The sequence below is a fragment of the Lutra lutra genome, chromosome 5, assembly GCF_902655055.1.
Source record: "Lutra lutra chromosome 5, mLutLut1.2, whole genome shotgun sequence".
Classification (NCBI taxonomy): domain Eukaryota; kingdom Metazoa; phylum Chordata; class Mammalia; order Carnivora; family Mustelidae; genus Lutra; species Lutra lutra.
In genome coordinates, this window is record NC_062282.1 from 61,963,593 (window position 1) to 61,983,277 (window position 19,685).

The following is a 19,685-nucleotide window of genomic DNA, read 5'->3' on the forward strand; positions in this document are numbered from 1 at the left end:
GCTGTAACTTCCATTGTCATTGGAGCAGGGGCCGATGGCACATGGAACTCTGCCACCTTCCACTCCAACCCACCCTATTTGGAGAGCCCATGCTTGCCCCAACCTTGACACGATGGCCCAGTGAAACAGATGATAACGTTGTTGTCCCTACTTCACAGATAAGGAAACAGAGGCAGTACAGAGAAGTGAAGAGCCCATACAAAGTTACACAGAATCAGTGGTGTCTCCCTGCCTCCACGGCTTGCCTTCTACCAGCGCCCCCCAGGCCAACAGGACCTGCTCCTTGGAGGGCCGCCAGCGCCCCCATGTCATTGGGATTCCGGGACCTGATGCCCCCTGAAGTTTCTTGTGGGCTCCTCTCACAGAGGTCCATGACACACCCTCCTCATTTTGCCCTGCCCCACCGTCCAATCCCATCAAAGCTTCCTTTGAACTGGGTTGCAAGGCTCATCCACAAAGCCAGGAAGCGTCTTGGACACAGAAAAGGGTTTCATGGTGTTCCTTATAAAAGCACAACCTGACACGGAGCTATTGTGTCGGTGAGCCCTCTTTTCCCGATGGCCAGAAACCCAAAACAGCTGAAAACAAAGAAACTGGCTCAAGGTCTGCGGGAGCCTCATTTCAGGCCGCGTCTACACCCTCACTCTGTTTTTATGACCTTGGCCTGAGGTTCCCAACCCACAGGTCTAGGGCAGGTCTCCCAAGCGCAGACCCAGCCCTCCTCAGGAGCCCCCTGGGGCAGGACCCAGGGTATGTCTGGGAGCATGGCAGTCCAAAATGGGCAGCGCTCAGTGTCTGCTGTCCCAGACACAGATGTTTTGGCCTCATCTTGAAGCCATTTCAACCCAAGGCGGGGCTGTGAGGGCTGTTTGCCAAACCGGGACACTCACCCCCGGCCACGTTCATTTGGCAGACAATGAGCCCTCGCTGCACGCCAGGAATGCCAAGCCTTTGTAGCACCTTCACAGGGCTCCCCATTCCTGGGCCTTGGCCATCTACCTTCCTCAGATTCAAACATACACAATCAGAGAGCAAATGAAACATCCAGAACATGCCAGAACGGTGCTGTCCTCCCAACCCAGCACCAGGGACTGAGCATTTCCCCCCTTTCCTCAGGCTCCACTGCCACCTAGAGGGCATCCTCCTAGAGTGGGCCTCCTGCCCCTCTGAGGGGAACCGTACTGTTTCAAAGGATCTTTTGGTTCAGCGTGTTCCTGCAACGACTTTGACTTGTGCTCAGATGGGAATACAGGGGTCTTTCCAGTCACCACAGGAACCGAGACTCCATGTTGCTTTTCGAGGGGCTCTGTCCCATCTTCCTTGCCTACACATGCTTCTTGCTGCACATGCTTCCCTTTAAGACCTCATCTTCGTGTAAGACAGTGGATGTTGAAAGCCCAGGCTCTGGGGACACCCAGGCCTTAGGTAATAGCCTACTTGCGTGACCCCGAGTCTCCCTTAGCCTCGGTGTTCCCGTCTGTAAGACAGAGATGGTGTTGGTTTCTGCCTCACAGAGCTGCTGTGAAGGCTCCAACAAGAGAAGGAAAGCCGAGCGCTCGAACCGCCACCTGACAGGAAGTCTGCCGTCAAAGGGTGCGGCCGTTATCCCTACAGGCCAAGAGTTCTACACACATTAACTTTTTTTCCCTTACAAGCATCCTGAGGGAAACAGGTTATGCCCACTGTATGGATGAGGAGACTGAGGCCTAACAAGCTAGAGGGTGCAGTCCAGGGTCTCAGAGTGAATGAATGAGGAGGGTGCGAAGTGTCCTCAGGACTGCCTGCCTCCACCGCCTGGGGCGCTAACCACACCTGCTTCGCCGTTTCTTTAGAGAAAGTCCAGAGCGGGTAAGGAACCCCCTTCCTGCCTATGCATGTCACCCCACTGTGCGGCTTTTGCTGGCCAGAGCCAGGCCAACCCTGTGCCCTACTTCCCTGTCTCCGCGGAAGCCCCTCTGTCTGCCAGAAGCCCAGCGTTCAACCAGGACTTCTAGGAACGGCAAAGTCACAGATTTCACACTGACACACCCCGGCCTCTCCTGTGGCAAAGGACACTTTGGCCCCTTCGACTCCAGCAAGACCCCTGCCAGGAGCTCCGGGGTGCCTCCCGGTCATCTCTACAGACGCCCTCCTCATGCTTCAGCTCCTGAAATCAAGAGGCCGGGCTGTCATGTCTCAGGATTCTCTTCCTTTGGCTAATTTTCCATGAAGGGTCTCAGATTCAGGAGCAAGTGGCCTTAGGAATTCAACAGCCCCAGCGGGGTTTGTCGCTCACCCTGCAACCTGAGGCCTGATTTCACACCCTCAGCTCACGAGGTGAGCACTCCACGCGGCTGTCTTTCCCAGCCCTGCTCCTGCAGGTGGAGGCTGAAGTCATGTGCAGAAGGACCCAGGTGTCTGAGGAACTCAGAGCCCTGCCGCTGATTCATTTGTCTGCAGACATTCTAGACTCCATGTCTCCGAGACAGGCCACGACAGAGTGCATGACGAGGTGAGCCCGCCTTATTTTTCCCTCCAGCTTTCCCCCCGTTTTTTTTTTTCTTCTTGGCCTCAGGGCCCAAAGTATTCTGGACATATTTTTCATTTTTCCAAATATCAATTGCTCTTTTATTCCCTCTTCGAAGCGGTGAGTAATAAGAGTTGTGTCTGGTCCTGAAATTCCGACTGAAATAAATTAGCCCAATGACCGACAGGAGGTGCCTAGAACAATAACGGCGGAATATTTGGCATATTACAAAAGAGCCCCTGGATGTCGAAGTACAGTAAGTCTAGAAGCACATTACGGAGCGACGTTGCCAAAACGGGTATGCAATGAGCCATCCAGGCAGCAGAACGCCTCATAAATTAATCCCACTTTTTTTTTTTTTTTTTTGGTCCACTGTTCACCGTTCTTTTAGCCCTCTGGTTAATGGGGCATGCAGAAGGGTATTTTTGGTGTGGCCCTTGTCCCCAGCAGACAGGCATACACCAAAGCTCTGTATTAATGTATACATTTACCCCCTCACTCCTCTGGCATCCCGGGTTCCATTGCTGCAGTGAGCAGAGTAAGGGCATAGACGTTGGAGGCAGCAAGCCCTTACTGAGCACCTATGAAACTCCAGCTGTTATGGTCAGTTCTAGGGATGCCATGGAGGACGACAGGGGTATGATCTATGTCCCCATGGTGTTAGTCGCTCAATCTGCATCCCAAATCCCTCCTTCCCTGGAAGGAGTTGCCTATCATGTGAGTCTTGGAGGGGTGGCTCAGCCCTGCCTCTCACGGCAAAAGAAACAGAAGCCCTAACCACCTCTCCCCCTCCTAGCAGCCAGGAACCCAGCTTACAGATTGCCTCTGTTCAGAGCGTGGAATCTCATGGGAATGTCCCAAAGTCACCATGGTAGGATAAAGTACCCCCAGAATATCCATGCCTCCCTGGGACCTGTGAATGCTGTGTTATATTGTAGAAAAGGACTTTGCCCATGTCATTAAATTCTGCATTTGGAAATAAGGAGATTACTCTTGTTTATCCATATGGGCCCCATGTAATCTATGGCTCCTTATAGGAGGAAAATGGCACACACACATTTCCTATTATCAAAGGAGAAAACAACATGACCACAGAGGCAGGGATTGGAGTGACGTGGCCACAAGCCAAGGAGTGCTGGCAGCCACTGGAAGCTGGAAGAGGCTAGGAACAGATTCTCCCCGAGAGCCTCTGGAGGGAGTGAGGCCTGGCTGCAGCCCGGATCTCAGCTGTTATGCAGACAGGAGACTTTTGGTCTCTCGGATGCTCAGAACATGTATTTCTCTTGTTTTAAGTCACTCAGTTTGTTGTAATTAATTACAGAAGCCATAGGTAACTGATTCAGACACCAAAAAGATATAGAATTCTTTCATGGCATTGGGATCCAACTGCTGAGGGTCTGCCTTTGCCCCGTCTACAGTCCTGGACTCAAACTGTTTCTCTGATCCACTCTGGTCTGTGGTTCCAACAGCCGTTCCTCTCCCTGGATCTCCAGCGTCTTCCTCAAGCCCAGAACTTCCCTTTGGACATTCCTCCAAAATTTCCTTTTCTGATTGTAGTTAGCAATTGGGACCTCTGTTGCTCGCCATCATAGGTAAGAAACTCCATGTGCCGGGCTGTTGTGAGGATTAGGGAGAAGCCAGATTTGGGCCCAGCACGGTGTCTGTCACACAGCTGACACATAATAAATCAGAGTTCACAAACCGAGGGCCTGCATTTCACTCAAGTGTTGTATTTTTTCCCAAAGTTGAATTTGTGGCCAACATTTATAAGTCAAGAGACTTCACATAAAAGCCTGAATTTCTGACTTCTCTTATAAACAATCAGGTCTTGTGACACTGGACCCCACATACTCATGGCAATGGGTGGATAGCCCTTCTAGACACGCATGTTAAAATCTGCCCATCCTCATCAGGCCTTTTTGTTGTACACCCAATCCACCCCCCTTCTTTTATTAATGGTTCAGTACTTCTGTGCACCTGAGTTTGCAATTCTTATTACAAATACAAATCTTTCTTCCATCAGCCTAAGGTAGACGCCAGACCCAGAGTAGGACTGGGCTCCTGTGGAAGGCCCAGGTCGGGAGGTCTTTGCCCATGATGCTCAGTCTCCCCAGATAGCCTTTCTTTTCCCCTCCAGCTAGCCAAAAATGCCTGCCCCTTTATGAAGCCATTCCATCCCCTTCCTCCACACCCGCCACCTCCCCCGCCATTAGTCCCCACCCACTCCTCTCCAGGCTTGCCTATAATACCATTTGCTTCCGTTTTCTGAGTAAACTTTTCCTAGAAAGTTTTTGCATTCTTAAATTATTGGGAGAGATGTCTGCATTGAGTTGCCGCAGGAGCAGCCAGTCAATAAATCTTTGGAGAAGTGAGGAAGAGAAGGAGAGGAAATGGGAAAGGAGAGAGGGAGGGAGAGAAGCAGGAGGCAAAGTTCCTTCTGTGAACCTGACACTGTCCCATCAGTGGGTCCCACTTGACCCTCCCAATGACCCCACAAGACACACGTTAGCACTGGCGGCAGTTTCCAGATGTCTGAGACTCAGAGACAGGATGTCACTTCCCCTAAGGACATGTTACAGTGACATCAGGATTTGAACCCAGATGTGTCTGAATGACCAGACCTTAAGCACACAGTACTGCTTGGCCTATGCTTGTTGGGTACAGGGCAGATCTCTCCTTTGACAGGATGTGATCTTTCAATTAGTTAATTGCCTGGAACTCTATTCATTCACACATTTTCTGTTCATTCCCTCCCTCCCCCATTAATTCCCACATTCACTCAGGAAGCCTAATATCCTTTGTCCACAGCACCCCTCTTCCTTTATCGTCCTAGCTTTCTTCCTATACTGGGAAATGGGAGGCCTGGGTAGGCTGGGAGGCACAGGGCCCAGCATGGACCCTTCCCAGACCCCAACCCAGGCCAGCTCCTGGGCATGTGCTCCAAGGGCCAGGCAGGGCTGTTCTCTCCCCCTCTTGACTGCCCTAAGGCCAAATCCCCAGGAAATGGCCCTACCAATGAGTCCCAGAAGCTTCCCCACTCATCACTGTTCTTCAGAGCAGTTTCCTAGAAGAATTCACTGAATTTCCCAGAAAATTCCCAGAAAATGTTTCTAGTCACCTTCTCTTTCCATAACTGTAATTCCTTACTTTCCATGTGTTGTAATTAGTTTAATGCCCAGTCTTGGAGTACCTGCATTTGACATCTGAAACATTTCTGTGAGGTAAAGACCAAGAAACTAACAGTTGCTATTGCACGTGCAAGACCACAGAGAGGGTGCAAATGACCTTTTAAAGAGAACCTGGGTAGAAGCAAGAGAGTTGATATCTGCTCCCTTAGCTCTAACTGAATTGGGCAGTTGTCTTTCTTTTTCTGGTCTTGAGTTTTCCCAAGGAAGAAGCAATGTTTCACAGCAATCAAGAGGCTGGTGGGTTGAATCAGACCCACAGGGTTCAGATCTCAGCCCTGGCTCTCTCTAGCTCTGTAACTTTGAGAAAGTAACTTATCCAGAGCCTCAGTCTCCTCATCTGTAAAATGGGGATAATGATATTATTTACTACCTAGTGTTGTAATGATAATAGAGTGAGCCAAAATATGTGAAGCACAGTGCCTTTCATTTCTTGAAATGTCTTAGCTGTGGATGATAAGAAGAAGAAGAGTATGTGAGAGATGGGAGAAGGAGGAGATTATATGAGATCTCTAGGTGCTAAGCTAAGGTAGCCATCGAGTTCGACAGAGAAAATAAAGCTACTTTTGATATTTCAAAAAATTTAATGGGAATCCCACATCTACTTATCCACAATAAGCCACAAAGGATAATGAGAAAGGCAACTTTCTTTGCTTTTGGCTGAAATTACATTAACTCCTTTTGGTCAGCTAAAAGACTTTAGAATTAAATAGACCTGCACTCAGCCTCCAGGTAAGGTGTGTGATCTTGAATAAAGAGAGTAACGTTCCCCACAGAGAGACTGACAACACTGAGCTTGCTGGGCATTTGCGAGGACTAAATGAGATAATGTATGGAAAGCACTTAGCATGGGGTCTGTCTGGCACGGAGTCAGTGCTCAGTACATGACAGCCACTGTGGCTAATATCCTTCCTTGGCCTCCCTGGGGTTCAGCTTCTTCACTGGTAAAATTAAAATCATACCACCTGCTTTACTCATTCAACAAATATTTACTGAGCCAAGTACTATGAATACAAAAATGTATTCACCAGACGCAGTTCATGACCTCTCAGAGCCCACAGTTTGAAGTTTCTCATTATTCATCCATTCAACAAATATTTTTCCTGAACATTTAGTGTATAACAAGCTGCATAATGGGAGTCAGAGACACAATGGCCAGTAAAACAGATTTAATCCCCAAGTATCTGCAGAATTATAGCCTAGAGAAGATGTCATAAAATCAGCTAGCGAAATGACTAACATATAGGAGATGCTCGATGGATGAAAGTTATCTAAGTGTTAATCAGAAGCTGTGTATGGGTAACTCTGCGAAAGTTAGCTCCTAAAAATTTTGAAAATTAATGATTTCTTAACACATAAAATTTGTTTTGTAGATAGGGACTTTGTGTGGAAGTGTTGAATCACTGTATAGCACACCTGAAACTAATATTACACAGTATATTAATTAGAATTTAAATAAAAACTTCTTTAAAAAATGATTGATGGTAAAAAAAATTTAAATTTAAAATGAATAAAATATGAGAGAAGTCCAAAAAATGAAATATTTATTTATTTGTTTGTTTGTTTTTAAAGATTTATTTATTTATTTATTTTAGAGAGAGCACAAGTGGGAGGGACAGAGGGAAAGAGAATCTGAAGCAGACTCCATGCTGAGCATGGAGCCTGATATGGGGTTCAATCTCAGAACCCCAAGATCAGACCTGAGCTGAAACCAAGAGTCAGCTGCTTAAAGGACTGGGCCACCCAGGTGCTCCCCCAAATATAATATTTAATATACATTCAACAAAACATGTAGGATCTGTATGCTGAAAACTACAAAATGCTGATCAAAGAAAACCTAAGTAAATGGAGAGGCATTCTGTGTTCGCAGATTGGGAAGCACAACATAGTGAAGCTGTTACTTCTCCCCAAAGTGATCTATAGGTTTAATGCAATTGCTATCAAAATGCCAGCCAACTGGGCGCCTGGGTGGCTCAGTTGGTTAAGCATGTGCCTTCAGCTCTGGTCATGATTTCAGGGTCCTGGGATGAAGCCCTGCTCAGTGGGAAAGCTGCTTCTCCCTCTCCCTCTGTCCCTCCTCCCACTCATGCTTTCTCTCTCTATCTCTCTCCCATAAATAAATAAAATCTTTTTTTAAAAATCCGGAAAGCTTTTTTTTGTGTAGGTCTAGACAAACTTGTTCTAAAGTTTATATAGAAAAACATAGGCTCTAGAAGTGCTGAGACAACCTTGACAAAGAAGAACAAAGTGGGAGAAATCTCTCTACTCAATATTTAGTCTTGCTGTGTAGTGACGGTAACGAATACAGTGTGGTATTGGTGCAGGCTAGATACACAAATCAATGAAACAGAACAGAGAACCCAGAAATAGACCCAAACAAATATGTGCAATTGGTTTTTTAAAAAAGTGTAAAACCAATTCAAAAGAAGAGGGATAACATTTTCAACAAACGGTGCCAGAGCAATTAGACATCCATAGGCAAAAACAACAACAGTAAAAAAAACCTTGATCCCAACCTCACATCTTAGATAAAAATTAACTCCATTTTTAGACTGGGCTGTAAGACATAAAACTATAAATATTTTTAAAATAGGAGAAAATCTTCTGTTTCTAGGGTTAGACAAAGAGTTCTTAGCCTTAACACACACACAAAAAAACATGATTCATAAAAGAAAAATTGATAAGTTGGACCTCATTAGAGTTAAAAACTTAGTCTCTGCAAAAGTCCGTGTGAAGAGGATGAAAGGGAAAACTACAGACCAGGAGAAAATATTTGCAAACCAAACATTCAAAAAGGACTAGTATCTGGCACATACAAAGAACTCTCAAAAACTGAATTATAAAAAAAACCAATTCAGTTAGAAAATGGACAGGAGGGGCTCCTGGGTGGCTCAGTCGGTTGAGCATCCAATTCTTGGTTTTAGCTCTGGTCATGATCTCAGGGTCATGGAATCAAGCCCCACATCAGGCTCCAGGCTCAGCGGGAGTCTACTTGGATATTCTCTCTCTCTACCCCTTCCCCCACGCACATGCTCTCTCTCTCTCTCTTAAATAAATCTTTTAAAAAGGAAAAGAAAAGAAAAGAAAATGGGCAGAAGACATGGGAGGAAATTTCACTGAAAAGGAGATAGAGATGGCAAGTAAGCTCATGAGAAAAGTTCGACATCATTAGCTATCAGGAAAATGCAAAATAAAACCACAATGAGATATCACCATATGCCTACCAAAATGTCTAAAATAAAAAGTAATGAAAACTCCAAGTGCTGGCAAGGAGGAGGAGAAACTGTATTGCTCATACTTTGCTGATGGGAACGTGAAATGGTATAGCCATTCAAGAAAATGGTTTGACAGTTTCTTAACAAAACTATTATGCAACTACCATAAAACTCAGCAATTTCCATCTTGGACATCCCAGAGAAATGAAAACTTAGGTTCACACAAAAACTATACAAGAATATCTGTATCAGTTTTATTCATAAAAGCCAATAACCAGAAATAGCCCAGAGGACCTTCAGCCGGGAAATTGTTAAACAAACTGTGTACATACATGCCATGGGTTACAATGTGGCAATAAAGAGAGACAAACTCTACCCATACACTCAACAATCTGGATGAATCTCTGCAGAATTACGCTAAGTGAAAAACAAAACAAAACAATATCCAAAGTCTGTGTACTATTTGTATAACATTTGTGAAAAGATCAAATTTTAGAAATGGAGAACAGATTTACCCTTTGCCAGGAGTTAGGGACAGTAGAGAAGAGGGGACAGAGGGAGGGCAGGGCATTGGGTATCCAAGGGCAACACAAAAACCCTCTGGCTTGGGAGTTCTTCTGTATCTTGACTATAGCGACGGATGCACAAACCTACACAAGTAACAAGTACTTAGAATTAAATACACATCCACGAATGAGGACAAGGGAAACAGGAGCGATCAGAACAAGACTGATAGATTGCACCAGTGGCAAATCCTGGTTGTAATACTATATCACAGGGGACACAAGATGTTACCGCTGGGGAAAAGTAGGACTAAGGTACACTGGATCTCCTGGATTATTTCTCACTACCGCATGTGTATTTACAACCACCTCAATAAAAATTTCAACTAAAAATGTTACTGTTTTATATATATATTTTTTAAGATTTTATTTTATTTATTTATTTATTTATTTATTTATTTATTTATTTGACACAGAGAGAGACAGCAAGAGAGGGAACACAAGCAGAGGAAGCTGGAGAGGGAGAAGCAGGCTTCCCGCTAAGCAGGGAGCCCGACGTGGGGCTCGATCCCAGGACCCTGGGATCGGGACCTGAGCTGAAGGCAGACACTTAATGACTGAGCCACCCAGGCACCCTGCTTGGTATTTTAAAACCTTTCATTTTGCTAAATATTTGAAGATATAGAAGTACAAAAGAGCAGAAAAATCATCATCCTGAGATATATTTTGATGCACTTTTCTTCGGGCCTTTGTTTTTTTACATTTATATGAAACAAACAAACAACAACAACAAAAACTGTGAGGGACTGGAATAAAAATCAGGGTGATGACAAGGTGGGGGCCTTGCTGTCTCCCACCTTCTATGACATCAGAACTCAGTGTTTGAGGTATGCCTGGTGACCAGAGCCCAGGAAGGAGGAATGTACCCGTCTGCCTGCCAGGTGGGGTTACCTTGTTCCACCCAGACAGCCTGATCTGAGGCCATGGTGATCCAACAGGTGGGCAGCAGGAGGCAAGTGGCAGCTGAGCTGTTTGAAAGGAGAAGGGGTAGTCGCTGTGAGGACAAGAAACAGGTAAGGCCAGACCCGATGTATGCTGCTGTCCTCTCATCGGGGCTCCCTCTGCCACTGCAGACAGACTGTGAGGCCCTCAAAGTCACAAGAGGCCTTTAGTCCGACTCTGCCTGGAGCCCGAGCTGGTGGGACACAGCATGAATGCTTCGGGGCTTCTTCCCCAAAACCATTGCTGACTGACTCTCTTATTCCATCCCAGCAATCCCAGTAGAATGCATGCTGGGGCCGGGCTTGGGGGTGGGTGAGGGGGATCTGGATTGTTTGTTTAATTTCCTACTACGGCCCTAGTGCCTATGATGGTGCTTGGTGCATAATAGTGGCTGAATGAATGAATGAACGAATAAACTGAAATAAATAGGATACAGCTGAATTGTAGAGCCCCTGGAGTATCTGTCTTAGGGCTCAGATTCAAACCGCACGCAGAATTTTGTCAGAATGGGAAATGTCATCACTTACAATGCACAGCCCAGTGCTTCCATCCCCTCTCTCTTTCACGACACAACATACCTAGGAAGCGCTATTAACAACCTCGTTCACAGATGGATAAACCAAAGCTCAGAAAAACAAAAAGTCCACATAGCCAGGACCTACCAGAATTTGAAATCAGGTGCCTCTGATTCCAGAATCCCTAACAAGCTTACTCTGCACTCCACTGCCTCCCAGGTGCAGAAGGAAGGGAGGCATGTAAAGAAGGCTGGGAAGGTCACCTAGACCTTGCACACCATGGAAAGAGATAGGACTTTATTCTGAGATTAGTAAGGGGCCATTGAGGGGTTTTAAGCAGAGCGATGGATGACTGATCTCTATACGTTTCCAAAAGATTTGTTCACTTGTTCATTTGATATACATGCCCCAATTCCTCCTTTGTGCTGGACCTCACAGCAAGATGGGGGCCTTGTGGGGTTCCCCAAAAGGGCTGCACCTTTTCCCAAAAAAGGAGTTCCATAAATACCAAACCCCAGGAAGGCTCTTTTGAGAAAAATCCCCAAAAAAGTTCTGTGGTTCAAGAAATGCCGATACTCTTGTACACACACACACACACACACACACACACACACACACACACCCCGCTTAGAGATTTACACTGCTCATTCACATAATGAAGGCTCTGAGAAGTTCTGTAGCAAGGGTTTCACCTCACTTTGTTAACCACAGCATTTCCCAGATCAATCGAATACAGATTCCCCGCTTTTCTTTTTGAAAGACCTTTCAGCATATTTCAAAATCCATTTTACAGATGAAGCAATTGAGGCTCAGAGAAAAGAAAATTATTTGGCTCAGGCCCCAGGACAGCAAAAGGAGAAGAACTAAAAACCTAATTCTGCCCCTATTTCCCCCTTTGCCACCCCCACACACAGTATAAAACACAAACCCAGCAGCAAGTTTGCTAGGGAAGACATTATCCTGTAAAGGACACGGACAGAGGGGTTGTTAAAGAAATAGCATTCACCATGGAACACTTAACAGCCGTTATAAAGAACAAAACAGTTCTGTGAGTCTTATGTGAAAAGATTCCCCGGGAATATTGTTAAGAAAAAAAAAGTGCCCTAAACTTAAGTGTACAAGGATCTTTACACCGGGTATACACACCTTGGCAGTCACCGTCCCCCCCCCCACCACCACCCATGTCAAGCTTTGGAATATTCCCAGTGCCCCAGAAGCCTCCTTTAGGCCCCTCCCAGCTCTTCTCCCCCACATAACCTTGATTCCTGAGCTCAGTCATCATAGATGAGTTTTGTACTTTCTTGAATTTCACGTGAACGGAATCAGCATGTGCCTTTATGCCCGGCTTCATTCATTCATCCGTGTATCTGTTAGACTCCACCAGACTGCTGCTTTGGAATTTATTTTTATTTTTAAAGTTAATGATATATTATAATATATAATATTATAGCTGCTAGTATCCATATAGAAAACCATCTGGGGGAGAAGCAAATTAGGCAAATCTTGTATCTTCTTTGTGGGGTTAGCAGCTCTAAATCCTGCTTCACAAACCTAGGTAAGTAAGAAATGTGTAATTTCAAGTCAAATTAAATCTGACTCAAACAGCATCTAGTGAGATGGGGAAAATTCAGCGTCAGTCAATACTGTGTGTGCCTTAATCCTTTGTCCACTTTCGCTCGCCCCTGACACTGTCACTCTCCCTACTCACACTGTCTGTTGAAAATTGGCTTCTCTGAATTTGTTGTGCTAAGACCTGCCCAGACACACCGCCGAGTGTGGGGGCCAGGCCCCTCCCAGACTCAGACTGTCCTTCTCTCTTCTCCCACCTCTCTAAGAGACTCCTTTGCCCTCTCTTAATCCTGGAACATCCACCCAAATCTCCTAAATGATCTTGGACTGACCCAGGCACCAGTGAGCAATGTTGTCTCCAGGCAACTCCTTCCCTCCATCCTGCCTCAAAACGCTGTGATGGGACTTCGCAGGAACTGGGGCCAGGCTAGCCGTCCTATTGGAGCAACCACAAAATTAATGACATAGATGAGGCAGCCACTCAGGTGAGGGCCACCAGGCAGCACAAGAGTGCCATCCTGGAGGAGAGGAAGACTCATGCTAGCCTCCACTCTTCCCCAGTGGCTGCTGCACTAAGAGGTAGAGGCCACGCAGGGCACCGCAGTCCTGCTAGGCTGCAAAGTGGAGGGGGCAGCTAAGGCACTGGACTCTGTAGGACGAGGTGCTGGAGAGAGCCGCGCACCCAAGGGGCTCCCCAGGACTCCTTCCCAGATGGCTGGGATGTGCACGCAAAGGGCTGGATTAGCCACTCTCACCAGAGTGGTGGCTCTGCGGTTGAGAGCAGAGCAGAGATCCTGGAAATCCAGCAGCACTGGAGGTGGCTGGAATGCCCGCCCAGCCAGAACAGAGGAACTCCTTAACACTCGGGCATCTGTTTGAGAGCACACATATACAGACATGTGCACACACCTGTGCACACACCTATATACATACATATATTTGGGGAAAAAAGGAAACCTTTAGAAGCAATGGCCAGGAGTGCCTGGGTGGCTCAGGTGGTTAAGCGTTCATCTTTGGCTCAGGTCATGATCCCAGGAGCCTGGGGATTGAGCCCCACATCCGGCTCCCTGCTCAGCGGCAAGTCTGCTTCTCCCTCTCCCTCAGCTCATGTTCTCCCTCTGTCAAAAAAAAGAATTTAAAAAAAAATCTAAAAAAAAAAAAAGAGCAGCTGCAGCATTGGCCAAAGTTTCCAAATTAAGGAGGAAATAAAGGAGAATTAAATTCAATGATAGAAAGAAGAAACAATAAAGATAAAATCAGAATTAATGAAATAGAAAATGAAAATAATAAATAAAATTCATGAACCTTTTCTTTGAAAAGATTCATTGGTGGGGCACCTGGGTGGCTCAGTGGGTTAAAGCCTCTGCCTTCGGCTCAGGTCATGATCCCAGGGTCCTGGGATCGAGCCCCACATCAGGCTCTCTGCTCAGCTGGGAGCCTGCTTCCTCTCTCTCTGCCTGCCTCTCTGCCTACTTGCGATCTCTGTCAAATAAATAAATAAAATCTTTAAAAAAAATTCATTGGTAAATTTTCAGTGGAAATTGAATGAATTTGATGAAATTGAATGAATTGAATGAATTCAATGGAAAAATTGGTAAATTTTTCAGTCTAACTTTTTAAAAAAAGAGAACACAGATTACCAATATCAAGGATAAAAAGGAACGATCACAATACCTCCCATAGACATTAAAAGGATATGAAGATAATACAAGGAATGACTGGACACCAATGCCCTTGCTAACTTAGGTGAAATGAAACTTCTTGGACAACACAATTTACACAAGTGACTCAAGAAGAAATAGAAAGTCCAGATGACTACAAGCCCAAAAGATTTCACCCATAAATTCTATCAATCATGTGACAGAGAAAGAAAGAATACTAATCTCACACAAATTCCTTCATAAAATAGAGGCAGAGGAAATGCACCCTGACTCAATTTTCGAAGGGCAACATAACCTTGACTCTAAAACTCCACATACAGAAAAATATCTAGTATCTCCATGAATGTAGTTGAAAAGAACAATCTCCACGAACAGTAGCAAATGAGCCCAGCCATACAGAAAAAGGTGAATGCATCATGAACAAAGCTTCCTGAAGGAGCCTGGGTTGGTCAGGTATTCAAGTCAATCCACGCAACTGAGTGCAGGCTCAGCCGAAAAAGGGCAGTGCTCAGCCTCTCAGTGGAGACAGGAAGCCCATTTCACTATTTCAGTGCTCATTCTTGGTAAAATTCTTGGAATGGTAGGAACAAAATTCTTGGAATAGTAAGAACAGAAGCAGAAGGTCTTCAAGCTGAGAAAGGACAACAAGGACAAAGCTACAGTTACCTCGACCCCGTGCTGAGCACTCACACCCCGTCCCCCCAAGACACACCGCAAGATGAGAACATTCGCTTTCGCCACTTACTGGTATTTTACTAGCAATTCTAGTCAATATACTAGGGAAAGGAAATAAAGCATAGAAAGGTTGAAGTAAGACTTCTTCCCAGACAGCACAATTTTTTATATACAAAATCCTAAACTCCATCAGATAAAAAAGGAAAAATTAGGTCATAAGACAAAATCAATTGTGTTTCTATAGTCCAGCAACAAACAACTAGAAAATGAAAATTCAAAAATGATACTATTCATAATAGCATCAAAACCCATAAAATACTTCAGAAAGATGAGCATGGCCTCTACACTTGAAAATGATGAAACATTGCTAAAAATAACCAAAGACCATGAGAGACTATAGACTCTAAAAAACAATCTGAGGGTTTTGAAGGGGCAGGGGTTGGGAGGTTGGGGGAGCCAGGTAGTGGGTATTATGGAGGGCATATATGGCATGGAGTACTGGGTGTGGTGCATAAACAATGAATTCTGTTATGCTGAAAAGAAATTAATAAAAAAAAGAAATAAAATAAAATAACCAAAGACAATGTAATGGAGACATCGATCATGATCACGGATTACAAGGTACGATATTTTAGAGACATTCTCTCTCACCAAATTGAACCACAGTTTAAATGTAATACTAATCAAAATCCCAACAGGTTTGGTTTTTTGTTTTTTGGGGTTTTTTTGTAGCAACTGAAAAGGTTGATATATACATATATATGTGGAGATGCAAAGGATCTAGGGTAGTCAGAACAAATTTGAACAAATTTGTTAGGAACAAAGCTAAAAAAAATAAACTCACACTATCTGATTTCAAGTGTTACCGTGAAGCTGTATGGCCATCTAGCTAGTGTGGCATTGACATATGATAGAGAAAGGAATGGGACAGCAGAGTGCCAGTGAAGCTATTACAGTTCGAATTGTGACCTCCAAAATTCACATGTGGAAGCCCCAACCCTCAATGTGACTGTATTTGGAAATAATTAAGGTTAAATGAGGTCATAAAGGGTGGGGCTCTACTCCAATTGCACTGATATCCTTATAAGAAGAGATACACCAGGGATGCACAGAGAAAAGGCCATGTGAGGACACAGAGAAAAGTCAGCCATCCAGAAGCCAAGGAGAGAGGTTTCACCAGAAACCAACCCTGCCTCACACCTTGATCTTGGACTTCTGGTTTCTTAACTGTGAGAGAATTAACGTCTTGGTTTAAGCTACCCAATCTATGGTATTCTGTTACAGCAGCTTCAGAAGACTAATACAGATTTAGCAATAACATAAAGAGTGATATATACAGATCACTGAAACAGAATAGAACCCAGAAGCAGACCCATGTAAATATGGTGGACATATTTTTGACAGAGAGCAATGCAATTCAATGAAAAATTAGGCTTTTTAAACAAATAATTCTAGAAGTAGACATTCATATGAGGAAAAGAATCTTGATCCCCTCCTTCATGCCATATACCAAAATTAATTCAAAATGGACCATCTACATAAGTGGAAAATTAAAACAATAAAATGTAAGGAAGAAAACAGGGGAGAAAAAATCTTCACAACCCTGAGTTAGACAAAATTTTCTAGACTGCACACAAAACGCATAACCATAAAGGAAATATATTTGATGATCTGAACTCCATAAAAATTAAAATATTTTCACTTCCAAACACCCTGGTAGGAAAATAAAGAGGCAAGCCACAGACCTGGAGAAAACAGTCACAGTGCAAACATCTGACAAAGAATGTATATCCAAAATATACAAAGAACTACTAAAACCTAATAAGGAGAAAAATTGCCCAATAAAAAAATGAACAGTTTTTCATAGACATGCCCACAAAGAAAGATATATGAATTATGATCACTCAGCTCATGAAAAGATGCTTAACATCTGCTATGGACTGAATGCTTGTGTCCCCCCTAAATTCATATGTTGAAATCCTAACTCCCAAAGCGATGGTATTGGGAGTTGGGGGTCTTTGGGAGATGATTCATGAGAGTGGAAGTAGTTGGAGTAGTGCCTTGATAAAAAAAAAAAAAAAATTAATTTTTTTTTAAAAAGAGCCCAAAGATCTCTCTCTGCTCTCCACCACGTAAAGACACAATGGAAATGGATGGAACCCAGAAGAGAGCCCTCTCCTGAACCTGACCATGCTGGCCTGCTGTGTCTGAACTTCCAGCCCCTGAACTGTAAGAAATAAATTTCTGTTGTTTATAAGCCATTGGGTCTGTGGTACTTTGTTAGAGCAGCATAAACAGACTAAGACAACATGATTAACCACTGGGGAAGTGCATGGAAAAACTAGATCGCGGTACCGCTACACAACCAACAGAACACCTAGAATGAAGAAGATTGGCAGCAGGGACGTGGAGCAACCAGCATTCTTGGGTTGCTGGTAGATATGTAAATTGGTTCAAACCCCTGGAAACCAGTTTGGTGGTTTCTTATCAAATTAAACTTACACCTGCCATATGACCCAGCACTTGCATTTCTGGGGGCTAACTCAAGCAGAATGAGAACATATGTCCTCCCAAACTGTTGTATCTGGGTGTTCATAGCAGTTTTATTCATGATCGTCTAAAACTAGAAACAGCCAAAAGTCCATCAATATGCACAGAGATAAATTGTGCCATACTCATACACTATATTACTCATCAATAACACTGAATACACAAATATGGAGACATCTCAGAAGCATTATGTTGAGCGAAAGTAGCTAACCACAAAAGACTATGAAGTTCCATTTAGGAAGTTACAGACCAGGCAAAACTAACCCATAGTGAGAATAGTGGATCCTTCTGGTGGGTGAGGGTAAGGAGGGAACGGACTGTAAAAGGGCGTAAGGGAACTTTCTGGGATGCTGGAAATGTCCTTTCTCTTGACTGGGATGGTAGCCCACAGGTGTAGACCTATCAAAACTCATCAAACTGTACATTTAAAATGTGTGCGTTTTATTGTCTGTGAATTATACCACAATAAAGTTGATTCCATTTAAAGATGATTTAGAGCAAAAATGTGAAAGTGAGGCGGGGAATGAGAACGGAAGTGGGGCTTCTCAGCAGGGAGAAGGGAGGGGAAACACCAGCGGAATGTCACTGGGCTACTTGTTACCTGCTTCTGCGAGGTTTGGGGGTTTTGTAGTAAGCATGCATAATGTAGATAACTGGAAAAAAAGTTAAGCTCTAAAAATGATCTTACAGCACTGCTCTCTGAGGGTAGTAGGGATGCCTGCCTGCCCATGAGTCACCTCCTTTCCTCCTCTTCTTGCCACCAGACACTGTTGGCGTTGCTGATCTTGGTGCTGTACATGGGCACAGGAATATCAGGTGAGCATTCTGAAAGCTGAGAAAGGAGGAGCTGAATCCACCCGGAGTCAGGAGGGGTATCCTGGAGATGGCTGCCCACCAACGGGGCCTCCAAAGCTTACCTTCTCCCCTCTTCACCCACTGGGATGACCAACCATGTTTATCTCAACGACTGCTCATTTGCCCTTGTTAAGAGGTGATGTTTGTGCCTGTTTCAGGAAGAAGTTGGGAGGTATCAGAAAGGATCAGAGAATGTAACTATCCCCAGAATCCTGCGGCTTCCCAGGTAACATATTAAAAAAAGGTGCTGAGGGGATGTCAAGTTTGGCTGAGGAAATCTGGGAAGGCTTCCTAGAGGTGTCATGGGCGAGCTGGATCTTGAAGGATAAGTAGGAGTTGGCCAGGCAGAGAAGGTGGGGAGGGGCACTCCAGAGAGAAGGAATAGCATATGCAAAGGCCCAGAAAACTTTTTGAAACCAGTGGCAGGGGGGGGGTCCTAAGTGAAAAGGCTCAAGATGCGACTTTGCTGTCTGCCTTTCAGGGACTTGAATACCAGACCAATGAATCCGCAGAAGAGCCAATAAAGGTCATGAGGACCTGGCTGAAGGAAAATTTGCACGTTTTCTTGGAGAAGCTAGAGAAAGAGGTGCGAGAACTGGAGCAGCTGGTCCAGGACCTGGAGGAGTGGTTAGATGCTCTTCTGGGAGAGGGGCACCTGGAGGATCCCTGCTCCAGCTTCAACTTCAAAAATCACCTGTGAGGGCCCTGGGCTGGAACCCGGGGAAGACGTCAAGGGGAAGCGGGAGATGTGGGTGGGGGGAGGGTTGCCAAGGTCTCCTCTAATAAGAGCTGAGCTGTGACACTTGAATGTCATAACAGGCAAGAAATTAAAATAGTTGGGTCACTAAGAATGTTACTGACACCACTGCTGGGTCGTGAACACTGTCAGGAGGACCCCAGGGCTCTGCCGAGATATCCTTCTGCCCACCAGAACTCTGGCTCCCTGGGACCCAGCCAGCCTCGGAGTCAGGACCTTCACCCACTTACCTGAGATATAGTGCAAATTCCCTAACCTCTCAGGCACAAAACTGCGTCATTAGCAAAAATCAGGGAGGGCAGTTTGCCTCGCAGCATTCCAGTGAGGAGCAGACAGGAATATGCAGAGTGTGTCTAGCGTACTGTAGGTGCCTGATACACAGATCTTCCTTCCTTCCATTCCTTTTCCTCCCTCCCTGGAATTTAGCAAGGGGACGCTGGTTCTGGAGGGTATAGAGGTTAGGCGGCAACTCAACTCTCAGACACAGTTGCTAGCAGCATAAATTGCCAAAACCTCTGTGGAGGGCAGCTGGTGATAGCCACCGAATTCACAAATGCATTTACCATTCCACCTGGCAATCTGCTTCAGGGATTTAGCTCATATGAAAAAATATATATGTTTTATCATGTATATAAACTAATAGATAAAATATAAATATAAAATATTTAATATTAATAAATAGAATTATATAA

At 44.8% G+C, this 19,685-nt stretch overlaps 1 protein-coding gene across 1 annotated transcript; it reads left to right on the forward strand.

Annotated features, from left to right (window-relative positions):
• The first annotated feature begins 10,361 nt into the window (after positions 1 to 10,361).
• SMIM23 (small integral membrane protein 23) lies at positions 10,362 to 19,155 on the forward strand. The gene is made up of 4 exons (XM_047730951.1): positions 10,362 to 10,482; positions 18,146 to 18,197; positions 18,395 to 18,462; positions 18,718 to 19,155. Exons 1-4 carry the CDS (start codon positions 10,393 to 10,395, stop codon positions 18,934 to 18,936), a joined length of 429 nt encoding a protein of 142 aa, XP_047586907.1. The 5' UTR covers positions 10,362 to 10,392; the 3' UTR covers positions 18,937 to 19,155.
• Positions 19,156 to 19,685: the final 530 nt, after the last annotated feature.

Coding starts and splice junctions, on each gene's coding strand:
- SMIM23 (XM_047730951.1), top strand. CDS start 10,393: ATGGTGATCCAACAGGTGGGCAGCAGGAGGCAAGTGGCAGCTGAGCTG. Junction 18,198..18,394: donor CATGGGCACAGGAATATCAG/GTGAGCATTCTG, acceptor TGCCTGTTTCAG/GAAGAAGTTGGGAGGTATCA. Junction 18,463..18,717: donor AGAATCCTGCGGCTTCCCAG/GTAACATATTAA, acceptor TCTGCCTTTCAG/GGACTTGAATACCAGACCAA.